Here is a 26719-nt window from a genome sequence, read left to right as displayed (position 1 = left end):
AAGGTGCAATAGATATGAAAGGGATTTTTCACACAGTATAATCCCCAGATATGCTCTCAAGTAATGACTTCAAGATAGGCAGAGTGACAAGTGTGTTCAATGGTATAGCACTTACCTCTGGGACGTGACGTCCCTGAGTCGAACCCCGGCTACGTATGTTTGTAGTGAAGAATATCGTGTTCGTGAGTTTTTTTTGCGGGTGGGGGGGATACTCTCGTTTCCACTCAGAATTTCATCCCACCAATTCTTTCATCATCATACGCTTGTGTTAATTATCCGTATTCGTTAGCTTAACGAGCATAATCATAAGATCGTTAAATTTCAATGATCCCAAAGTGAATAAAAGGCAAGTCTTAATAACAACGGATAGGGAATTATTTATCGGGAAGTCGGAAGTGTTAAAGATCGCCAACTTCCCGGTTCCTCGTGTTCTTAATCATACGTGCTGGGATGTATTTTCTCATAGTATATTTCCGGCTTTTTTATGTATAAACCTAAGCCACATTGTCCCGGGTTCGATTTAGGATGGGAGTTAATGTATGTTGATTATGCACTAAGATGTAAATATCAAGTCTGTGTACACAGAAAATGAGTAATAAACGAACAAATCCAATTTAATCAAACAAACGAAAACAGTGTTATCAAGATGTTTTATCGAAATAGTGTTGGTGAGATTGAAATGGCTACCGGACATGTGCCACGTTCGAAGACGAAAAGTTTGAAAATTGCAATACCACTTCAGTCATAGTTTCAGGTTGAAGATATGCGTTTTTTGATATCTAAACCAAATATTGGACTCCATATCGAACAAATCTGGAGTGTGCATGCGAAGAACTATTGAACAGCACTTTGCACGGTCCGGTTATCAAGTGATTTCTTCTGTGACAAGTGATCAAAATACAGAAAGATTGTGATCGGTGGGAGAGATGTCCAAACCAGAACTCGTGGTTTGGAGATGTTATCTCCTTGGGAATGGGAGGGGAAGAAGAAGGTGTCATCTTCTGAACTATGTGAAGATCGAAAATTCCGATCCCTAAAAAAAAAAAAAAAAAAAAAAAAAAAAGTCAGAGAATAGAAATGAATGGAGAAAGATTTCTTTGGAAAAATATACTCTAATCTTTGTTATCCTCTCCTTCACAAAAAGTGTAAAGGGCAGAGGAGAAAAGATCATTGATATATATATGAGACGGCCAGTCATTTAAGCGAATATATGTCTTCTTATTCTTGTGCATCCCTTTTAGTTTACGCTAAAGGAAAGCAAGAGCACAAGAAAGAAGAAAGAAAGACCAACTGAAAGGTACAAAATCATTATGATTTCACGCTATTGACAATCCTTCATGGACAATAATCAAAGATGCAGACTCATGATCGCAGGCTCATGATCATTCTTCTTTTCCGTACACAAAATTAAATATCTATATTGCTTTGTTGTTTTTTACAAATATTTTTCTTTGTACGAGTAATTGGGAAGGCATACGAGATTGAGAGTATATTATAGACATGTTCCTGCTTATGAGTGTATATTTTATGCTACTAGTTTTAGATCTTCCAGATTTATTATTTTAATTATTTTAATTATTTTTAACATGCAGAACTTTCATGAAAATTTTTATAACACTTTGCTGGATTTCGTTGATATTCCTCGCAAAATGTTTAACTTAAAATGTTTTCGCTTTAATAGATGAGTTTACAGCAGTTTAATTTGTTTCGCAGGTGAGAATTTCGCAGTGTTTCGCACAAGACAGGGGAAAGTACATGTGTTAGACGCATATTGTCCACACTTGGGCGCTAACCTTGCCATTGGTGGTTCGGTGCAAGGTAATTGCCTCGAATGTCCATTTCATGGATGGAAATTCTCAGGAGTTGATGGAAAATGTGTATCAATTCCATACACGGAGAATGGTAAGAAATTAGTCTGGATTTAATTTCAGCCTCCCACATTTTATATGATATAGTAATAGAATGCAAAATTGATATTTCTTTGCCTGATGAAAATAATATTTAATATATGTAACAATAATAATATTGGAAAAATTGCTACTTCTTTCGCTTTTAGAAGTATATTTCTTGCAAGTACTCGTTAACATGTTCTATCATTCTTAATTATAAGTTTATATACTGGGTTTCCCACCAGTAAATTAAGTGAGTTCTCACATCTGACATTTACGGGACGAATAATCGGAAATTAGATTATAACAAAAATTGCTGCCTTCCTCCAAGAACAGAATTTTCGAAAATACTGAAACTTAACTTCAGGTGTTTTTAATGGAAAAAAAAATATCTCCGTATTTCGGAAGCTTTGTGAGAAAGTTTAATGTTCGCAAAAAATTGAAGTCCTCCATTAACCCTACTTGCGGTATGTATTTTTTTAACCTTGTATTTTTCCTTGTTTTCGTGGTAAATGATTAATTTGTTCAAATTTCACGATTTTTTAGCCACAATACCGTACAGCCACAGAAGTAATGGATGAGTCACTTTTACTAGGCAGATGTGTGGTCTTACATGCAGAACCTTTAAGAAAACAGTCGTGAGAGTTAGTTATCATGCTACTGCCACTTAGAATCAATCACAGAATATCACAAGAGAGGGAATAGACGAGAAAGTGCAGAAACATGAACAAAAATAGAAGAGAAAAATGAGGGCAATTCTGTTATTTATGAATCCATTCATACTTTCGATGATAAGTAAGAAAAAAGTACAACTAGAAAAAGTGCGTTAAGTGAAATGAAGGAATAACTATACCAGATAATATTAGCAAAAGAAAGGAAGGTAAAAGAAAAACTATTTAATTACAGGAAATATAATGAAATACAATAAACAATCGATCAACAGAAAGTAAAATAAAACTTGGTGTAGAAATTGCGATATCAGAGAAGGATGGATACCGTTTGGGAATCTTGAAATGAGAAAAAAATATGATGAGAAATAACAGGAAAATCCTCACAAAAAACTTAAATGAATTTAGAATTAATGTGAGTGAACCTAATTCTAGGGATGGCCAGTATAATATATTGCATAAGTGTACCAATCTTACCATTTGCAACTTGGAATCACGTAATACAAAATTCATGTGCTGCGGTGGTTCAGTGGTAAAATTCTTGCCTTAGTGCTGGTTTTGTTCAGACATGTGTTCTGAGTGCCCCAGACGAGAGACTTTTGTTAAAATTTTGTTCGTCAACATATCAGTGAGTGGAATGTTCAGAGAGTGGCTCAGTGGTACAACGTTCACCTTCAGTGCATGTTGTCTCGGGTTCAATCCCAGCTCCCGCCAAGTGAACTTTGTGGTGGACGAACACCATGTGCGTTTTCACAGGGTTCTTCCGTTTCCTCCCTTCTTTCTTCAATCCACCATTTCATTCATTTCTCATCATCACTGTCTCCTGTAGCCTAGCCGGCATAACTGTGGGACGTAAAACTCAAAGATTTCATTTCACTTCAAGAGATATTTTCTGTGAGTATAATTTACCTATTTCATCGAGTTTTGTATTTTTCTTCGTCAGGAGTGTGTTGACTGTTTTGTTCTTGTGATTTGAAAGTACAAATCAGTGAACTATCATCGCCCAATTCGACAAAATACTGTTAAAATAGCGTTTGAAAAATCAACACATAGAGACTTCTACTGCTCTACAGACCTTTGAATTGATGATAAAACTCCAACTCAATCAAATTGCTAGGATTCAATTTGCTAGGAAAGAATACTGTATACTTCTGAAAATTTGTAGTACTAGTTTCTGAAAAAAAAATCTACATGATATAGGGGAGACCGGGGCTGGTTGGCAGCAGGGACTGGTTGACGAACTGCATATAACTCCTTCATTAATTAACATAATGAGCTGTTGCTGTTGTCATAAAAGAGCGACCTATGGATGCAGCTGCCACCTTCATATGGAATTTGTAACTTGCAGATTATGGCGTTTATTAGATAAAGAGTGTTTTTGCCAGTCTGAAGTATTTTTTTTCAGTTCTCCGTACAATATCTCAGAATCGTCACTACTTGGAGTACAGAGATAAGTAATATAGCATTAGTTAAATCTGAACTTTATTTTTATGGATATTCAAACAATGAAATGTAAATGCCAAATAATTGCTAAGTAATTACGATTTTGTTGCACAACATGGACTTGGAGTTAGTTGGCGTATAGCATTTGGGATAGGTTGCCAAGTGCGCCAAACAACTCAGTGTGGAATTTTATTTCATTTTACTTTTATTGTTAAATTGTTTGTTTTATTGTTATGTTGTTTACAGTTTTACCAATCTTTTACTTCAATGTTATAGAATAAAATGCACGTATTGGATTACTGTCAAAATTTAGAAATCGTGATAAGGCTGTATGCCGAACTCTGAATTTTTTGAATAGGCCTAATTCTCAGGATGAAGAATATTTTGTATGTACTCTTTTGTTACAAAAATAGAGGCCTAGCTATTGCTTTTTCTTTCCTTGTGGAAAGTAGGGAATAAACTGTATTTGTCCATAATTCAGCTCATATCTTAGTTTCTCTTAGCTACTTTGTGAACAGCGGGAAATAAACTACATTTCTTGATAGTTCAGTTATTTTAATTACATTTTGAAATAAATAATATGAAGAATTTACCTACACCAAATCATCTTAAGACTGATGTGGTTTGATAATCTTGTAGCTTTCAATGTCATGACAACCAAGGTAGAATGAAAGAAAGAAGTTTCCATATTTCATAATGCTGATAATTTTAAATGTTGTGAATAAAAGTCATTTCAAAATTCAAATAGCCTGCTTCATTGCAATATATATAATAGAATTTAAAAAAAGTAACGTATATTTCTAATAAATCCAATTTTTGTTCGTGTTTTGCTACATTTAAAAAGTATGCCAACTAGCCCCACAATATCAGCCAACGAGCCCCTTACTAGGGGTCGGTTGGCATAATCCATTTTAGAAGAAAGAAAAATGTATTTCTCGAAAACTGTAAGCAACAAAACAAAAACAAAAATTGAATTTATTAGAGGAAACATTAGTCTGTCTGTACACATCCATTACATTGCAATACAGTGTACCATCTGCTCATAAAAAACAAAGAATGAAAAGTTCGAACAACCAGCCCCGGTCTCCCCTTCCGCGTGAACTCCCTTTTCTTGAAAGCGATGGCTCGGAAAATTTAGTAATGTTATAAAACGCCAGCAACAATATTATGTGTATACATGCATCTGATCTTCCACTCGAGCCTGATGATAGTGTTGTTACTTCGATCCTAAGTAACTATGGTGTTGAAAAGGACATAGGGAATTAATATGATCAAATAAGTACGAATTTCTGTGTTAAACGGTGCTCGTGTGATACATATGTAAATGAAACGAACATATTCTATCCAAATTAATTGTCAAACTCTTTTGTGCTATGGTTAATTATTTTCACTCTTGTTCGAAAAGGATTTCTCACATTCTTAAATAAAATAAAATAAAATAAAATAAAAAACACTATTAACCTACCTTTGAGATGTCTGAATTGTTTCAAGACTCATTATAGTTTTCTCGGTCGCTACCTACTACTGAGTCTGGAGACGACTCTTGAAAATCGCCGCTTGTGACCACGGACACTACTTCGGTTCCTACCCTTCTTCAGCATCTGCTGATATGCCTCTCCACTCTCCTATTTACCCGAGCAGTAACTGGAAATCCCTTTGCTCTTTACTCTTCACCAGCGCGTGTTGTCAATGACGCTATTATCTCTACCAGTTACATTGTTGATAAAAAACTACCTTAGCAATCTTCCATACCTCCTACCTCTGTGGATAATCGCTCTTATAAAAAAGTTGGAAAGAAAGTCCCTGACCTTGATATAGAGCAAGTAAATAGTATACACAAACCACTCTACCCAACAGGCAGTTCTCTCAAGGCAACGACGTCATTCCTCTTACTGAACAAAATAGCAGTTGTCGGTGTTGTTTTGAAACACCCTGTATATAGAGCTCGGAATAGCGTTGTTTCTACACTAACAGATTGAATTTAGTTGAAATGTTAACGTCAACTAATAATGTTAGTCAACCTACGTAGATCTTTTTCTTATAAGGCATGTTGGCTATGAAAATTTACACTTAAAATTAAATTTATCTAACAAAGTCATTTGTTAGTTATTTTTCTTGTAGTTTAACAATCACATTAGAATAATGTTTTCTTTTCAGTACCAAACTTTGCGAAGGTGAAAAGTTGGCAATGTCTGGAGAGAAATAGTTTAATATTTGTTTGGTATCATGCTGAAGGAAAAGAACCCTATTGGTGGCCCCCTGCAATAGACGAAGTTGAAAATGGTAAATGGAAATACATAGGAAGATCCGAGTTCTTCGCTAATACTCATGTCGCAGTAAGATTTTTAAATGTCTTTAAAAGAAACTTCTGTAGTTTCTAAGTTCATTTCAAGGAATTTCATCTTACGCTACCAAAGCTAAGTAGGAGTTTATACTTATTATTTAAAAATTAAAATTAAGGATTACTAAATAAGATCTACGAAATGCGTGTATGGTTAGAGATCTCGTTATCATTCTTCAAATAAATTTAAATTCAAAAGCATAAATTTACTACCTTGCAATACAAGTATAATATAGCGAGTTTGGTTAAAGTTTCGTTATTTCATTTACTACTTCGAATTAAACACTTAGCAATATATTCCGTATCAGTACTCTATAGGATTCTGGGAAAAGTATATTCTCTCACTGTAGGTATCATCACTGAATAGTGGTAGCTTCAAACGTATGTGATAATTATTCAAACACTATTGTTCACAACAACTTTTCAGTAATTATCGATCTTCAAATATTCAATCAATAGCATATAGAATCAATAAACACATTATTTTTTCTACACAAATCTTTTAATTCCTTTTCTCTAATTACTTTATCTACTTACTATATGCGTCACTTTTAAGAAATATCAATAATACATTTCAATAATTTCTCTTTTAAAACTTGAATCTTGAATATTTCACTTTGTACTTAACTTACTAATTTTTGCATGTACACCTTGTCTCAAAAAGGTTGAGCGCATTCTTTATTGGTGTTTTGAGGCAAACATTTTCTAAACCCAACTTCGGGTATCTTCGGAAAATAGTAAACCAGGTTCGAACCTCCAAGAAAGCCTTTGTAATCGGAAAAAGTTTGCAGATGTGTTTTTCTTCTTTTAAATATAATAAGACTTGTTATCAAGTGTTGAAAAAAAAAGCAACATTGATTGAAATACTTAATAATACAATATTTCGAAACCTTGTATTAATGTCAGCACATGCTTGTTTGTCATTTAGCTCTCCATTAGTGATGGAACATTTAGATACGTTAAAGAATCTTTCCATATGTAAAAGAATGCTCAAAATTAAGACATAGAATATAACTATCTCTTGAGTACTAAAATAAAAGTCAAAGTAGAACAAAAACAGCGTTTGTAGTGGATATGAATGTCATAATTTTCTTGAGAACCGTTATACATCGCTAGAAGCATGGCTCCAGAGGTCCTTGTGTTAGCTCATTGGTAAGCTGTCGGATTTCAAATCATAAGGTTGTGAGTTCGATTCTCTTCTGGGTCAATGCTTTTCTTTTAAATTATATTTTCCGCAATGCATGAAAAATTATATAATATAATTACATTAAAGTACATCAGTTGTGTATATATACAGTATAACAATCATTGCAGAACATAGTAATTATTATGTTTAAAATATAACATCTGAGATAATTTTCACAGTGGGTCGGTATTATATATGAGAATGTTAAATACAAGTTAAAAACTCGTTCAATAGCAATAAATAAATCATGTAGTGTATTTATTTGCAGCTATTTGTCATATAGAGGGTAATTCTCAACATTCTTAATACAGCATGTCATTTATGTTCTTGAAAAATTATTCGATGCATAAACAGAGGGTATAAACAGTGAATCCAAAGTCGCAACGCTTGCCAGAAATTCATGAACCCCAAAGGTCACGTGAGCAGACTGGAATTGTCCTTATGAAGCATGCCACATCAGAATGTCTTTACATAGATTTTCAATTCAATTCCTGATATATATATGCTTTGCAATGTGGAAGTGGTGATGCCTTGAGTCGCTCTCTCTCTCGCTCGCTCGCCCACTTTCTATTTATACAGCATATAAAAGTGGATGTATGTGTGTGTTTCAATATAATTCTGATATATCTAGAACAATTTTAACTATATTTCTTACAATCTGGGAAAGAGTACTGTCGGGATACATTTCAAAAATGCTAGAAACGGGTCGATATTAGTATTGGTATCCATAGTTTCGTGGTCGCTTAGGTGAATAGTTCTACTTTCAATTCAAGTCCAATTAAGCTCTCATTAGCACCCAGGGTGGTTACGTAGCGACAAAAAATATCGAAATCAACCGATATTAGAATCGAATCGTAAGTTTTCAGCGCCGCTAACAGTGCCGCATATCCCATTAGTCAACATTAGTCCACATTTCAGATTAGTTCCATTGCCTAGAGGGCAACATATTTGCATAGTGCAAAGTTTAAATCTTGAATAATATTTTAATTTTTTCCGTATGAAAAATTTAAAAATCTAGAGCAAATATACTATTTCATGAACAATCCTCTTTTAATATTCTAGTATGTTTAATAATAGCGTAAGAAATCTAAAAATAATTCAGAACATGTTTCACATTTGGTATTTTTGTTACGTAGTTGTAGCTGTAGCACGTAGTGAGTGGTATTTAACTGTAATAAATTCACTAATTAAGCATATTCGAATTAAGTTTTATTTTTAAGTTAGGGATGAAGGGGCGGAGAAATATGTAGTTATTGGGGGCGCCGAGAGCAAAAGTGCGTAGGGACGCCGAGCTTTTAAATGCAACACTGGTTGCTAAATTAATTGGTAGAAATTTTAATGTCATTTAAGACCAAATTTAGTCCTAACGGTGGCAGTATCCGTTTGCTCTCCTAGGAGAATGAAAGGGGCTGACATCAAAATTATAAAAAAAGACCGACATTAGTGTCGAATCCATAATTTTCGGGGTGGATTAGATAAAGAGTGGCACTCCAGGTGTCACGTAAGTTAAGCCCTCACTAGCACCCTGAAGGTGTGTGTGAAATTTTGACATGTAGTAGTAATTGAAAATGAGAAATGTTAGTGTCGAATCCATATCTTTAGGGGTCCCCAAGTTCATTGGGAGCAGTTCTGATGGCCCTTAAGTTCAACTTCCAGCAGGAGTAAAATCCCCTAGCACATCTAATAAGGAGAATCAAGAGTTGAGTAACATATACAATGATTTAAAACGACCGATATTAGTGTAGAATCCATAGTTTCGTTATCACCGAGATAAATAGAAATATTTCTGAACGAACATATCAGCTGGATTTTGAATTCGCGGGGGCAGCATCGAAGGCTTTGCTCGAATGCTGTAAGAATTTAAGTGTTTCTGAATAACTGTATATACCAGCGTAACTCCTTAATGTCTGGGGCAACATTTACCAAACTTGGGGGACATATTATTTTCAATCTAAGAAGAAAATATTGCGGTAGTATGAAGTAATGGAAGTTGGGATGTGTGGCATGTAAAAATAATGTAAAACGACTGATATCTCTTTTTTCATAATTTTCATAATTCTGATCATAATTTTCTTTGTCATTGAGATGAATAGTGATGCGCAGAATGGAGTTCACATCCAAATTCATCCCCATCTTTACAGGATGATGGCATGGGAGACAAAAATATAATCTCAAAAATTACTGAAATATTTGTTGAATTTATAGTTTTCTGGGTTGAGAGAGCGTTTCTAATAACTTTGGAAGGTAATTTGTACCCACTTCAAGATGGGTGTTTTAATCATATCAATTTCTCACCGTGCGAAAAATGACCATTTCACTACTATATGAAGCCAACCTTCGCAATCGACGAAAAAATTGTGTGGGTGTATGTTTCGTCTTTTAAATGAAAGAAGACATATTAAAATCAAAGATGGAGTTGGTCAATGGGTCGATTGCTAAGTGGGTGAAATGGGTCAAGGTTTGTGAGTGGGTCAGTGGATCGTGGCTCGAAAGGACGTGGCCTACTGCGAAACACCACTCACCGTGACTCACACTCATCTCCGACCCATTCTGTTCAGTGCATTGTAGACAACATCTTCTGAACACTGGTGATCTTTTCTACACTTTACTTTCAAAATCTCCATTTTTTGTCTTTTGTCATTTGTTTCTAATAAAAAAGTTCAGTCACTTTTGGATTTTTATAGGATAGTAGGAGTTGGATTTTGGGATGCAGCCTGTGAGCTTCTATAGGAGCTAATTGCTTGAAAAATATTTTTGAATCACCTGTAACATATGAATTATATTATAAAAAATTGAAGGTAACTATGTCTGCGTAATCATCACGGTCAAATTGCAAAGTCAAATGAAATGACGTTTGGTATATAATAAGGCCCCAATCCAAACTGGGAAGTTATCATATGCGTATCGCTTTCATTATAACACATATTCTTAGGGGAAGTAGAAGTCCGAATTTCTGCGAAAAATTGAGTATCTCACAAGCCGTTCAACTAAGAGCTGAAATTCAGCATATAACTCTTTATTAAAAATAAACAGAATATGTCCTGGCATTTTTTAAAATTGTCTTTTATGAGCGAGGGGTGGGGGTGCATTTTCTATATATTGGAAATTGGTAGTGGGTTGATTTGTAAAAATAATCGAAAACGGTTGATATTAGTTGAGAAACAAGGCGAGTAATGAAAACTACAGTTCTTTGAATTTTATACTCACTGCTTTCTATTTCTAATTGCTGAAGCTGGTGTTTAATATATGGAGCGTTCAAAGCATAAGGTAATCAAGCCATAAAGTTGAGAGGAAAATGGCCATAAATTTGTATTGTAAACTTAATTACATGTACATTTTCAATTAGTACGGCATGCTTCATTATATAGATAATTAGTTTTTCTTTCTTTTTTTACGTTGGTCTACTTTTCCTTGACTTGAGACTTTCAAATTTCATCCTATTTTCTACTGAAATGTGTCTGTAAGGCAACAAAGAAATAATTTTATATGATAAATTTAAATTCATTTTAATTCGGAAGATAAGAAACACTTTGCCATTATATATCGTAAAGGTCATATCCACCAGTATTGTAACAGAAATGTGCTTGAGCCATTGATAGAAATTCAAACTCCGATAAGTGATAATTTTACAGTCTTGTTTCATTACAAGTGTAACCTCTTTAGTCAATGGAGAGGAGGACGTGGATCATGGGTCAGAGTTGATATCGATGGATTTTGGTGGGTCGGAGTTGTTTGTAATGGTTTAGAGTGATTCATAGTTGGTGGTGGGTCAGAGTGGATCACGATGGATGAACGGGCAGAGTGGAACAGTAGGTCATTTGGGTGATGGGTAATAGTGGGTCATGGTAGGTCGTGGATCAAATTTTCATTGACCCACACCATCTCTGGTTAAAATTGTACTAGAGATAAGAGGCACCGAAGATTCATGTCGGCTATTATGCTCAAATTTTGCACATAGATAGTACCCCACCAGAAAGCAATAAATCTGAAACTGTTCACGGTATCACCTCCTAGAACTCGATATGTAGGTGTTTGTCTGATTGGCTAAATTAACACGTCAATGATTTATCCTTCAACAAGCAAGCTTTTTATGATCGTTTCCGTGGGGAAGTCAGAAGAGCACATGCCTAGTAACCGTAATATTGATAGTTCGCGTCCACCCCGGGGTATTTGTTTTGTGTTTTTTTGAATCCCCTAAAAATAAACAAATCACACATATAGGCATTTTAACATATTTTGGGAGAGTAATTTTGTGGTTCCTTGGCGTTTCATCGCGTCTCTTCCGCTGGTAGTAAAGTTTTCAAAATGGAACTGGGGCCACCGCGGATCGTCACTGCGGGGCCACCAATTTTTGGCGAGAGATCAATAGTTGACCATCTGTAGTCCACCGACGCTACAGATTAGGGTAATGAACGATATCTTTGCCTTATAGACTTCATGACTACCGACGTTGGCAGTCAACTAGCTTTTAGTATTCCTTTACTAACCGTCTATCGTTCATGATTATGCACGGTGCTGTCATAATAACAATAATAATAATAATTATTATTATTATTATTATTATTATTTATAGTAATAGTAGTGTAATTGATAATAGAATAATTATATTGTCTATGTATTGTCTAGGAAGGACTACACACAGGATTTGGCTTGTTTTGGTTCGACTCGACTCTAATCCGACTCGAGTTAGAGGATATCTTTCGCGCCGAGTCCTAGAGTAGACCTCAAAGATATATGTTTCGAGTCGAGTCGAGTTTCAAAGAAAAGTCGCTCGTGCCCATCCCTACTAATGAGAGCTTAATCGGAGTTAAACGAAATCGAAAGTCTCACTACTTATCTAAGCGACCCCGAAAACTATGAATTCGACACTAATATCGATCATTTTCTAGAAATCTTTTATATGTATCCCTCTCCCATTCACCATAGGTAACCCGACAGCACTCTTTTTCAGACTATAAGAAATGTGGTTAAAATTACATTAAAGAAGTTCTGGACACAGCTAAGGAGAAATGGATACAACGAAGAGGATAAGATCACAAGAGACATAACAAGAGAGAGAAAGAAAGAGGAAGAAGACAAAAACAAAAATGGTTTGGAATAGAAAGCCTAGGCAAAGAAACAGAGAAGATAAAGAGAATGCTTCGGAAAGTAGGAATTAGGACGTACAGGAAAGGAGGAAGCAGAATAATTGAACTAGTAAGAAGAACCAAGAGAAAAGCAGTAGCGGACAAAGATCAGAGGGGAGTAATATAAGAGTAGGCTGCGCGGAGTGTAACAAAATTTACATATAAAAAACAAAAAAAGAAAATGCAAGAAAGGATTAAACAGCACCAGGATGATGTAAGATTGAAAAGGGACAACAATGCGATATACAAGCATCAGAAAGAGACAAACCACAGGATAGGGTGGGAAGGAGCAGAGGTAATAGAAGTAGAGAACAGAACTATGGTGAGAAAATGGAAGGAAGCCAGGGAGATTATGAAGGCAGTAGACAAGGTAATGAACTGGAATGTAGGATTCTCGGTAAATAAGGAGTGGGAGAAGATTCTGCATAAAGAAGAAGAAACGAAAAGGAAGAAGAAAGAAAGGAAAAAAATAACAAGGAAAATAAGGATGATTAGAGAGCAGAATGCATCCAGCGAAAAAAGTAAACTTTTAATTGAACACGTGTGCAGCTAAAAAGTGAAAGTGAAAGCCACACAAGTGTTAGTTTTTTAATGAAGAGGTGGAGCCTAATTAAAAGTTGATCTCCGAAGAGTATATAAGTGATGGCCAACTCCCAAGCAATAAGAAGAAGTGGAAGTCTGATGAAGACACAGTTATTGTGTTGAAACTGTTACGTGATACTGTACTTTTTTACATATTATCACATAGCCTTGCTCAGTGTGTTATTGTGTACTCTAGGCCAGTGGTTCTCAATCTAATTCCTATCACGATCCCCTTTTATCACATCCTCTTGCCAGCGATCCTTTTATGATTTGTGTTTTATAATAAGTTTGTAGGGGATTTTTAACATACCTATTTCCATAATAGTAGAATCCATTTCTTGTTTATAGTGAACAGTGCCGTGGCATGGAAAATCAGCGCCCGCGGCGAGAGTATACGACGATGTCTTCGTACATATAAGTGAGGTCTACAGAATAGTTGCGAAGCGCCACCATGATTGGCACGAAGGTCAATAAAATTTTCAAAAGTAAACCCTGCCTTTCCTTGATTTTGAGCATATTTTATTACATTTTTCCTTCTATTTTATACACGTGCACATGTGCTTTTCTAACATGAGTAACACACTTCCCCCGAAATTTGTGTCCCCTTTTTTCAGCGACCGGCACTGACAGTGGATACAGTAACTAATATCTATATTTCCAACGACGAAGGTGCTGGTTCAAGATGGATGTTAAACTCCTTCATTGAAGAGGCCATTAACGTATCTGATCTAAGCCCACAACTTCTTGACCAAATAATAGAATGATCATGCGACAAGTCTTTGCAACTAGTTTTCTATAACGAAGACTTGGACAAGTTCTGCCTGTTGAGGAGAGAAGAATATCCTTGTCTGGTATCTGCTGCTTTAAAAGTAATAATTCTTTGCTATATCGTACTTGTGGGAAAGATTTTTTTTTTCATGGTGAACATTAGAACAAAGATAAGAAATCGCTTATCAGTTGAAAATGGCTTGATAATGTTCGTCACGAAGATTGAACCGGGCATTGCTGCACTAGTGAAATTACACCATGCTTACGTATCTCATTAGATTTCAATTTTAATTGTATTTCAATGTGCAGGTTTCGTTGTATGTGTTGTATTTTTCTAGTATTTCTATATACAGTTCTCATTAGTTTCATATCATACTTCTTTCATTTAAATTCATTTTGAGAAACTCTGCTCTAAGCATACATGACTTATGTTGGAACATACATTTTTATATGTATAAATGCAAATGAGAGAGTTAAGAGAGAGCGATTAAGGTATTACCGTTCTCAATCCGTTCACTTTACTTTTGCGATTCGTGAATTTCTTATGTGACACTTTGGGGCTAGCTAGTTTTTTGTCTTGAACCACGATCCGATTTTCGATATGTTCTATCTAAATGCTATAATGCGAATATTGGGAAGTTATCTGCGTATGGAAATAGCTGCAAATAAATACATTACATAACTTATTTATTGCTATTAGACGATTTTCTTAATTTGTATTTAATATTCATATATAACATACCAACGTTCTGTCAATACCTCTGATGTTATATTTTAAAAATAAGAATTACTTATGTCGTGAAATGATATGAATATATATATTCGACTGATATATATACAACTGATGGTATGAAGATATATATTCAACTGATATATACAACTGATTAATTGTAATGTAACTATTTTACATAATTTTCATGCATTGAGGAAAGTAGAATATCATAAAAGAATCTCACCTGAACGGGTATCGAACTCACGGTTTAAACGCTCGGGGGTGCACCACTGAGCTAACATGACCGCTTTTCGGAAGCTGCTTCTGAAATATAACTGAGCTCATACGTAAATGTTCTTTTCCGTATGGAAATCACAATGAGGAAACGAGAGTGTGAATACATAGTTTCGAAATATTGTATCATTGAGTATTTCAATCAATGTTACTTTTTTCTACACTTAATACCATTTCCACATGTCTTATTATATTTAACACAAGGAAAACATATCTGTACATTTTTTCCCGATTTCTAAGATTGGCTTGGAGGTTCGAACCAGCAGCTTTACTTTACTGTTTTCCGAAGATACCCGAAGTTGGACTTCGAAAGTGTTCATCTCAAAACAGCTATCATCATATCGCTCAATCTGTTTGGTATACGGTATATGTTTTTATACGTGTAAAGTCAGTACAACAATTCATTCTTTAAACAGCTTTTCGTATGTATTAATATTACTTTATAAAAACTGTTTTTAATATTATTATTACGGCGCACCATTTTCAGATTTCTTTCATGAGTCGTTCACCAAGTCGTTCCCTACAATAGGCGTTTCGTGCAAGTAACTAATCACACGTCAGGTACTAGCTTTTACCTATTGCTTCCCGCTCACAGCTCAGAACATTGGTTACTATGGATAGACGTACAGCAGTAATTACTTTATGGGAGTTGGAAGACTATTCTGCAACTGCAGCTAGCAGGCGAGTAGGTGTCCCGGCCTCTACAGAAAGGCGATGGCTTCGGAAATATGGTGCTACAAATCAGACTGGTAATTTACGATCTCCTGGTCGTCCGCATGTGTCAACCGAAGCCGAAGATGCGAGATTAATAAACGAAGCCCGGTTAGACCCACTAAGGACGTCTAAACAGCTAAGGGAAGCTTCTCTCTTTCCTGGTAGTAAGCATACAGCTCTGCGAAGGCTTCGACATGCTGGGTTACGTGGCCCTTTTGCTGCCGTGAAGGGAGAACTCTCAGACGACCACAAAATTTACCGTCTCGCATTTGCACAAGCGAATGTGGGTCACAATTGGGAAAACGTAGTTTTCTCAGATAATTCCATATTCACAACATCAAATGAGGGACACCGTTTTGTGTATCGTCCGAGAGGCATCCGATATGACCCTGGATGTGCGGTTGCTTGCAATCGCAGTGGCCATGATCTATTTCATGTTGGGGTTGGATTTCCAGTCGCGGAGCAGGACAGCTTCACAGAATTGAAGGACATCTGGACAGTGCTCAGTACTTAGACATTATGAGTAATATCATGGTGCCATCTGTACGAGTATTTCAGCCTGATGGTGTAATTCACATCCAGAAAGACCACTCGCCAATACACACTTCCCATGTGGTTCAGGAAGGGTTCGCAGGGCAGCCTGAGATTGATTTAATTGACTGGCCGCCTCGTGGAGCAGATCTCAATCAGATGGAAAATATGTGGTCAGAAGTGAAGCGTACTCTAAGGGACAGTTGGAATGAGGCAGATCCACCAAGAACTCAGGATGACCTGTGGCGTCTTGTTTCCGAAGCATGTGTGGAGGTAGGGGAAGGAGATAAATTTGTCACCCATTTAATAGATTTCATGCCGAGAAGAATGGGGCGTGTAATAAATTCAGAAGAGTCTTGGACACAATATTAATGTTCCCGCCTTAACTCCCGAAAACAGCCCTTTTCAGGGCTACCTAAACGCTTCTGAAAATATTTCTAGAAGTAAACCACTCCTTGTATCCAATTTCTGTGCAATTCTGCTAACAAAAATGATAATACGCTGCAGGCTTCGAACTCAAGACCTCTTCATTGCCAAGCCCGTACTCTTCCAGTGAGCTAACATAAACACGCAAACCCAACCTGAAGAAACACGACTTTCAATTTCCGGTATTCGATGACAATGATGCTCATATACTTTGCAAATGTATTCAACTTGGGATGTTCCGCTACACACACATACACACATTAACAAAGCGACAGAGAAAGAGAGAGAGAGATGAAAATATAAAAGCATATTCAACGTATTCGAATGAAACTCTAAGTAACGACATTCCGTTCTAAAGAGAATTTGTGTTTCTTCTCGTGACGTTAAGGGGATCAGGAAAAGTTATGTGTCTTGAAGCAGGATCCGACTTTGGACACTCTGTTTATACACTTTCTATATCCGTAGGAATATACTGTATTTCACGAATGTAAATGACATGCTGTAATGAGAATATTGAGAAGTTACATCTGTATGACAAATAGCTGCAAATAAATACACTACATAATTTATTTATTGCTATTAAACGATTTTCCTAGCTTGTATTTAAAATTTTCATATATAATACCGACCTACTGTGAAAATTATCTCAGATGTTATATTTTAAACATAATAATTACTATGTTCTGCAATGATTATGTTATACTGTATATATACAACTGATGTATTTTAATGTAATTATTTTATATAATTTTTCATGCATTGCGGAAAATACAATTTAATAAAAGCATTGACCCAGAAGAGAATCGAACTCACAACCTTATGATTTGAAATCTGACAGCTTACCAATGAGCTAACACAAGGACCTTTGGAGCCATGCTTCTAGCGATGTATAACGGTTCTCAAGAAAATTATGACATTCATATCCACTACAAACGCTGTTTTTGTTCTACTTTGACTTTTATTTTAGTACTCAGGAGATAGTTATATTCTATGTCTTAATTTTGAGCATTCTTTTACATATGGAAAGATTCTTTAACGTATCTAAATGTTCCATCACTAATGGAGAGCTAAATGACAAACAAGCATGTGCTGACATTAATACAAGGTTTCGAAATATTGTATCATTAAGTATTTCATTCAATGTTGCCTTTTTCTACACTTGATAACAAGTCTTCTTATATTTAAAAGAAGAAAAACACATCTGCAAACTTTTTCCGATTGCAAAGCCTGGCTTAGAGGTTCGAACCTGGTTTACTATTTTCCGAAGATACCCGAAGTTGGACTTAGAAAATGTTTGCCTCAAAACACCAATAAAAAATGCGCTCAACCTTTTTGAGACAAGGTGTACCTAGGGGTATTGTTTACATGTGAATAGACCCAATGGCCCCCTTTGAATGATAGCATAGAATATAGTCATTGAAGAATATTTAGAAAGGAGAATATTGCGGCATCGTACACACACACACACACACATATATATATATATATATATATATATATATATATATATATATATATATATATATATATGGGTGTTTCGAAACAACAACGACAACGTTTGGGAGGTTATTCCTGACACCAAAATAAGCCAAAAAACTATATGAAATGAAATCTTTGAGTTTTACGTCACATGCTTATGACCGTTGGGCTAAAGAAGACGGTGATTATGAGAAATAAATGAAATGGTGGAATGATGGAAGTGAGAGGAAACGGGAGAACCCACGAACACGGTGTTTGTCCACTACAAAGCCAGTCCACATGGCGTGAGCTGGGATCGAACCAGGGACCCCAAGCACCGGAAGTGAATGCTCTACACTGAACCACCGCGCCCCCACGAAAAGTGTAGACCATCCTGTGTGCACAAATACTTTCTTTCGGAGTTATAGGCTGCCGAAAACATGAAAAAGTGAACTTTAAAGGTCCGTAGCTCCAAAACTATGGGACCTAACATAGTCGGGTCAAGACTTCACTTAGGAACTAGTATCTGCCTTATAAAAATATTCATGTTTGAGAAACCTGTTGTACTTTCGTAACGATTTTTTTATATAGGTACTTTGTGAGTACTTCAAATTATATGCCCGTAATAAAATTGCCTCTCTAAAAATTGACACTTGAGTGAGTACCTTAGGATCCTGAAACATGTATTTTTGGATAGTGCACATATTAGTTCCTAAGTGAAGTCTTGACCCAACTACGATAGGTTCCATAGTTTTGGAGCTATGGACCTTCTAGTTTCATTTTTTCAAGTTTTCGGCAGCCCATAATTCCGAAAGGAAGTATTTGTGCACCCAGGTTGATCTATACTTTCTGTCTTATCCTGGTGTCAGGAATCACCTCCCTAACGTTGTCGGTGTTGTATTGAAACACCCGATCTATCTATCTACATCTATATCTATCTATCTATCTATCTATCTATCTATCTATCTATCTATATATATATATATATATATATATATATATATAAACTATAGGCGAAGAGCCAAACACATGATAATTCCTCCCCCCTAGGGAACTTTTGCCACTATATTAGAAATGTTCTTTAGGTTCCTTAGAATCAAAAATAGTTGTTGATCAAAATATAAGTGCAACATCTGGGTCCTAGGGCCCTTAACCCTTTACCACCCATGTATGTTTACACACATCGATGGGATCTCTTTAAATGACCGTAGATCATACCGTTAACGCAACACTGGAACAAGGTATATAGCGATCGATTTGTAAGATTGTAGGCTTTCAGTTTAAGTAATGTACGGGACATTTCTGTATACAAAAGAAATCTAATTGATGGATATTTAAGAAAAAATTCTTAAAAATCACTTGCGATTCTTTTAGTTATTACATGGCACGACTGCAAACTAGGTGAATAATAAAACGTATTTATGTGTCCTTTTTCATATTTAACTTAAACTGAAAATTTCATCTTGATTCATCGAACAGCAGCAAAGGAAATATGTATTTTATAGTGTTCGCAATTTTCATAATAATTGATTTTCATGGAAGTACGAGTATGACTTTGTGTCAATGTTCCGTTTTATTTTTCTATAGAAGGCAAGTGATACAAATTATTCTGGTTGATTTGCTAATTCGTTATATTATGACAGATTCCCAGTACCAAGAAATCCCCCAGGAAGGTTGTACTGGTATGCTATGTTGGTCTATGGTATAATAGAAATTGTTTCAAAGCAATAATTTTACTGTGGTGCGGTTAAATTATGTTCTTTTCAAAATACATATTGTTCTTGTATCCTACAATGAATACAACTTCCAGATATGTCTGCTGGTATGTGAAGTTATCAAACAACTCTCGAAGTTATTGCGTAGCCCATGTATTTTTATTACATGCGCACACAGATAATCGCACTTAATATAGTATGCAATGTGTAGTTTTTTTTAATTGCCGTAATAGTAAATAATTTGATATATTTTTTCAGTTCTTGCTTGTTTGTATGATGATAATAGTAGTACGTTTGCCCTGAAATCCACGTGTTCTTAGTTATTCTGAAGAAGAATACCAAACAAAAAGAAGCCAGTCAGACGGATGACAATTGCAACAAGGAAAGGGATTGCTGTTGAGAAAAATCGAAAACTCTGTGTAATTCATTACGCATAAAACGAAAGGGACATGTGGAAATTGTCTTCGATGACAAATTTCATCGAAGAAAAGCTTCTATGAAATATTTCAGGTAAGAGAAATGCAGCAGAAGAGTGACACTACATCACTGCACCGCTTAACATCAATTTGCGTCCAAATTCCTGCAGAATACAACACAAACAAACACGGTCTATCGCTGGGACTACCAAACTTTCACTAAATTACCACGATTGCTAAGTCAGTCAGCTGAATTGTGTGTGGCGGAAAATTGTACACTCTTAGTGGATAATTCACCATATTTGGTGCGTGATGCTATACGACAGTATGTAGCAAACATCCTGTTTAACGAAGAGCAGTGCGTATTTTTTCCAGAAAAAAGAGCTAAAGGGGGAAAGGATGTTTTATGGGAAATTCTAGTGACATGTGTCACCAGAACAGCTGAACATTCCATTAAAGGAGCAATTATTCGATTGGAATATGAATCACTACTATTAGAGATTCAAGAAGTGGATTTCATAACAGCCGAAATGAGTTACCACAACTTGTACCAGATCGTCGAGCTGAAATTGTTCATGGATGTAATATACCTAAAGATAAGTTCATTGAAGGTGCACTCTGAGCAGATATGTCAGTAAGTGTTTTGGTTATTGAAACAGGTTTACTGTTACTGCGAGCTTTTATTAATCACCACCGACAGGTGTGAATTCCTTCGTGGCAGTCCACGGCGGAAATGCTACATTTCAAAGCTCAGATTTACCTCGTCTCTTATCTAGTTTATATTTACCCTTTTAACTGAAAGTGGTACGCAAATCCTCAGAAATTATGCTATCAAAAGGGGGAGAACGCATATGAATCTTTTAAAAGTGAAGGCTGGAGGTCATTACCGCTTTGACAACGCAATCATACATTGCTGTTTCTAATTCAAGTATCTGTGAATATGAAGATGAGTGGCCCGTACGATTGAGCAGAGTTAATGTTGTATTGCTGTGAGATATCTGACTGTTATACCTAATAGCATCTGTTTTGACATCAACCCATGCTACTCCTGAAACAGCTGAACAAACATCTTGCGTTAAAAATTTGGGCGTGTTTTCCGAAGACTTGGACCCGTAATACTTGCAGCTAAAAGGATAAGGTAAGTATAAGCTCTTGGAATTGCAGCAATTTTGTAGCAATTGCACAATAAATCAAGTTATAATCTTATTCCTATGGAGCAATACAATAATTCGGAAATTCTGGACAAATTAAATATTAACTTTATAGACATCGAAGATGTTGAGAATGCTATTAAAAAACTTAAGAAACGGTCATCTTGTGGGCCGGATAAAATACCACCGTACATCATTAAAGGCTGCTCAGAAATACTGAAACATCCCCTACAGGCTATTTTTAACAAGTCAATAGCTTCTTCTACGTTTCCTATGAAATGGAAGATTGGTGACCTCTGTCCCATTCCCAAGACAGGTTGTCCTACTGACCAAATAAAAAATTATCGACCGGTAACACTGCTATCTGCCCCATCTAAGGTATTTGAAATTATTATATATGAAAAAATTTACTCACATGTACGGTCAGTAATATCTCCCTTTCAACATGGTTTCATGCCAAAGAGGTCAACTGTAACTAATCTCTCAGAACTTACACATTTTATAGCTAATCAAGTTGATAAAAAGGAACAAGTAGACGTAATTTATACAGATTTCTCCAAGGCGTTCGACGTAATTAATCACGATATACTTCTAAGCAAACTTGTGACATTCAATTTTTCACGAAACCTTCAACAATTTATAGCGTCCTATCTTTGCCAACGCAAATATCGCGTTCGATACAAAAATATTCTAACTGAGGAATATGTCGTAGACTCTGGTGTGCCTCAGGGATCGAACTTAGGACCTCTATTACTTATATTATTTGTTAATGATTTACCACCTGTAATAACATCCTCCCACAAACTATTGTTTGCTGACGATTTAAAAATCTATCGTAGTATCTCCACGGAGTTAGACGCTATTTCTTTGCAAAGCGATATAAATTCTATTTTCCAATGGTGTGAATCAAACAAATTGCTGTTAAATATTAAAAAATGTAAAGTAGTATTATACACCAGGAAAATGAACTATGTCCGCAATGTGTATACTATTAATCAAACACCAATTGAAAGAGTGGATTATATAACTGATCTTGGAGTCACTCTGCAGTCAAACCTATCATTTGATATTCATGTCAACAGAGTAGTTGGTGAGGCCTTTAGGAACCTTGGCTTTGTGATGAGATTAGGAAGTGATTTTTCTAACACCGATGTCCTCAAAACATTATACATTGCCTATGTAAGGTCTAAGGTGGAATATGCAGCGATAATATGGGGTTCTGATAGTAAGAAATATACAAGTAAAATCGAAAACATTCAAAATAAATTTGTGCGCTTTTTAACATATAAAGAAACAGGGATATATCCTAAATTTGAGAAGTATGAAGATCTTCGAAGCAAATATTCATTACAATCACTTGAAAGCAGGAGGACTCACTTCATTTTATCTTTCTTACATAAAATAATACATAGTACAGTAGATTCAGAATATTTACTATCAGAAATCAAACTTCACGTCCCACATAGAGCAACCAGACCCCATAATAGCATATTCCATCTTTCAGCGCAAAGGACTGATGCATTGGATGTATCGCCTGTCAGAAAAATGTGTTTATTGTGTAATAAGGTGTCAGAAAAGCACCCAGAGATAGACATTTTTAGCTATACACAGAATTTTACTCTAAATAAATAAGGTGTAGATCATGTTATATGTATTTTAAAGTATTTTGCAATCGTATTATTTTGTTATCATGTGTGTATTTTAAATTATATTATCATGATGGAAAACTGTAATTAGGCATCCGCCTGTTGTTTTCTGAAATAAATAAATAAATAAATTTTACCGTGAGCAGCCACGAAAGATCTGACGCTTGTCGATGGTAATTAATAATGGCTCGCAGTAAAAACAAAGCTGCTTCAGTAACCAAAACACTTACTGACATACCTGCAGAGAATGTGCCTTCAACGAATCTATCTTTAGGTATGTTAATTCCATGAACAATTTTGTCTCGACGATCTCGTACAAGTTTTGGTATCTCATTTCTGCTACTATGAGATCAACGTCTTGAATCTATAACAGTAGTGCTTCATATTCCTATCGAATAGTTGTTTCTTTAATGGCACGTTCAGCTGTTTTAGAGACACATGTCACTAGAGTTCCATTAAACATCCTTTCCCTTTTTTCCATCTGCTACATACTGTCGTATAGCAGTACGCTCCAAATATGGTGAATTATCCACTAAGAGTGTACAATTTTCGCCACACACGATTCAGCAGACTGACTTAGAAATCGTGGTTATTTTGTGAAGCTTTGGTAGTTCCAGCGATAGACTGTGTTTGTTTGTGTCGTATTCTGTAGAAATTTGGACGCAAACTGATGTTAAACGGTGCAGTTTTGTAGTGCCACTCTCCTGACCCATTTCTCTGACCTGAAAGATTTTATAAAAGCTTTTTTTCGTTGAAATGTTTCGTCCTCATGTCAGTTTCGTTTTATGCGTAATATATTACACAGAATTTTTGATTTTTCACAACAGCAATCCCTTTTCTTGTTGGAATTGTCCTCTGTATGACTGGCTTCATTTCGTTTGATATTCTTCAGAATAACTAAGAACACGTGGATTTTAGGGCGAATGTGCTACTATTATCAACTTACTGACAGATAAAAACTCAAAGAATATAACAAATTGTTTAATATTACGACAATTAAAAAACTACATATTACATACCATATTAAACATGATTATCTGTGCACATGTTATAAGAATACATGGCCTACGCGATAACTTTGAGAGTTATTTGATAACTTCACATACCAGCAGACATGTCTGGAAGTTGTATTCATTGTAGAATACAAAAACAATATGTATTTTGAAAAGAACATAATTTAACCGCACCACAGTAAAATTATTGCTTTGAAACAATTTCTATTATACCATAGACCAACATAGCATACCAGTACAACCTTCCTGGGGGATTTCTTGGTACTGGGAACCTGTCATAATATAACGAATGAGAAAATCAACTAGAGTAATTTGTATCGCTTGTTTTCTATAGAAAAATAAAACGGAACATTGACACAAAGTCATACTCGTACTCCATGAGAATCAATTATTATGAAAATTGTGAAGACTATAAAATACATATTGGCTCTGCTGATATTTGATGAATCAAGATTAAATTTTCAGTTTAAGTTGAACATGAAATAGGACACATAAATACATTTTATTATTCACCTAGTTTGCAGTTTTGTCACGTAATAACTAAAAGCATCGCAATGGACTTTTAAAGGAAATTTTCTTAAATATCCCTCAATTAGTTTTCCTTTGTACACAGAAATTTCCCGTTCATTACTTAAACTGAAAGCCTACAATCTTATAAATCGATCTAGATATAACTTGTTCCAGTGTTGCATTAACGGTATGATCTACGGTCATTTAAAGAGATCCCATCGATGTCTGTAAATATATGTGTGTGGTAAAGGTTTAAGGGCTCCAGGACCCATGTATTGCACTTATATGTTGACCAACAACTATTTTTTGATTCTAAGGAACTTAAGGAACATTTCTAATATAGTGGCAAAAGTTCGCAAAGGGGAGGAGTTATCACGCGCTTGGCTCTTGGTCTAATATTTTAACGAATCTTTCACAATTTGATATTCTTCTTAACGGTTTGATTCTCTGTATACACTGGATGAATCTGTGTGAAACAGTAGCGAGGTATGGTTCATGGTAATTCTATCATCCACGAAGTTATACTCTAGCAATACGAGAAAGAATTAGTGAACAGTACAACCATTTTGTAATTTATCTAAATGGGAGATTTTACTTTCATAAATTTGACTAATATCTGACAGCAAATCTTGTTTTTCTTTGTTATTAGTCACTTCCTTCGGAACTACCGAAATTGAAAATAGTTATTTAGTTAGAAGCATTGACACGCATTCATTGAAATTATTAAGGTACGAAGTTATTAACAAGAGTATTCATACTTTTAATAACATTTATGTGTAATTGTTAGTGATTTTGTAACTAAATTATATGCACTGTGTTATAATCCTCTTCCTGGTATGGTAATGAAGTGAAATTTATGTTAAAAAATAGGAATTGTCCTGACTTTCTGTATTCTGAAATAAATTTCATAACACCCATATATACAGAAAACTTCAGTCTTTTCGCTAATTTCACTTCAACATTTTTTTAAAAAAAATTAGTAGTCAATTTAAGAGAATGAAAAATGTAAATGATTTAAAAAGTGACCAAATAATACCTATAAAATGCTATTACATGAAATAAATGTTTCCTTTCGTGTAGTCATATATATATTTGGTTGTCCAAGAATTAGAACATGATAGGATGCGTACTCAAATTTCTGATATGTGAGAAAAGGTTTGCAAACAAACATTACTTTTTAATAGAATTTTCTCAATATTAGCGGGTTCACTTTATAATTTTGATATCATTCATTGTGTTGATGTTATTAACTTAAATTGAAAAAAGTGATGAGTAGCATAGCAAAAATCCTTAAATACTGTTTGTTACGGACGAAGAAGACCTGCATTGCCTGAGGTCAACACTAACTGCTCAATGATCAGAAATCGAATTTGTCTTAGACCTGAATTAAATATTTCGCTGCTTTGTGTTTTCGACAGACTGAAAGCTCTCTGACAATCATGGAGAATGCTAACACAAGGTAAGTCCTTGTGAAATATACCTTTTCTGAGCGATGTCCTTTATTATTATCTTTATTTTCTGCTGAGTGCGCAGTTATGTCAGCAGCATAGAGAATTAGGGTTGCACTGACGTATCGACCAGCAATGGCTAACTGAGGTTAAATTGAAATGAAACCGGAATTAAGCTCTTAATAAAAAAACAGGCTTCTGTTAAACTTCAATTTCGAACTTGGAATACATTTTCGTATATCTGTAGGTGATAAAATATAGAGATAGGGTGATAAAATATAAGTATGATACCAATTACTCTAGTCTGACTGTTGACTCATACCATGATGTGATTGTAGAGTAAATAGCAAACTTCATGCTTCTTTATTGTTAATAAAAAGCATGTGGTCAGCAGAGACAGTTAATATCATAGTCACTGTAGGATAGCATGGGACGTAGGTGGTAAATAACAATGGAATGTATATACAATAAACCACTATTCCAGTAGATAAAAGCAAATTGTTTCAGAAGAGAAAAAGTGGAACCAAGATCGAATGAGGTACCTGAACTAAAAAAAAAAGAAAAAAGAAAAAGAAAAAGAAAGAAAATGAAAGAATTGCTCTCAAAACAAATATTAAATGAAAATGGTGCAGATAATTTTAAGGGTTTTACGTTTATTACTTCTTTCTTTTGTTATTTATTC

The 26719-nt window shown here is 35.2% G+C and overlaps 2 protein-coding genes across 2 annotated transcripts in view; one reads left to right on the top strand and one right to left on the bottom strand.

Moving 5' to 3' along the window:
* The window catches only part of LOC145692482 (uncharacterized), a 617057-nt gene that overhangs the window by 133538 nt on the left and 456800 nt on the right, over window positions 1-26719 (bottom strand). The window lies entirely within an intron of this gene.
* Window positions 1-26719, top strand: part of LOC145691949 (cholesterol 7-desaturase nvd-like) — a 66627-nt gene that overhangs the window by 23174 nt on the left and 16734 nt on the right. Inside the window, exons 4-5 of the mRNA XM_081767250.1 lie at window positions 1714-1902; window positions 6158-6336. Of these exons, the coding sequence (XP_081623376.1) occupies window positions 1714-1902; window positions 6158-6336 (368 nt within the window). The remainder of the gene's footprint in view (window positions 1-1713; window positions 1903-6157; window positions 6337-26719) is intronic.

This window comes from Thermobia domestica, chromosome 8, assembly GCF_964235325.1.
Source record: "Thermobia domestica chromosome 8, izTheDome1.hap1.1, whole genome shotgun sequence".
Taxonomy (NCBI): Eukaryota; Metazoa; Arthropoda; class Insecta; order Zygentoma; family Lepismatidae; genus Thermobia; species Thermobia domestica.
This window is presented reverse-complemented; position numbering and strand designations above follow the sequence as displayed.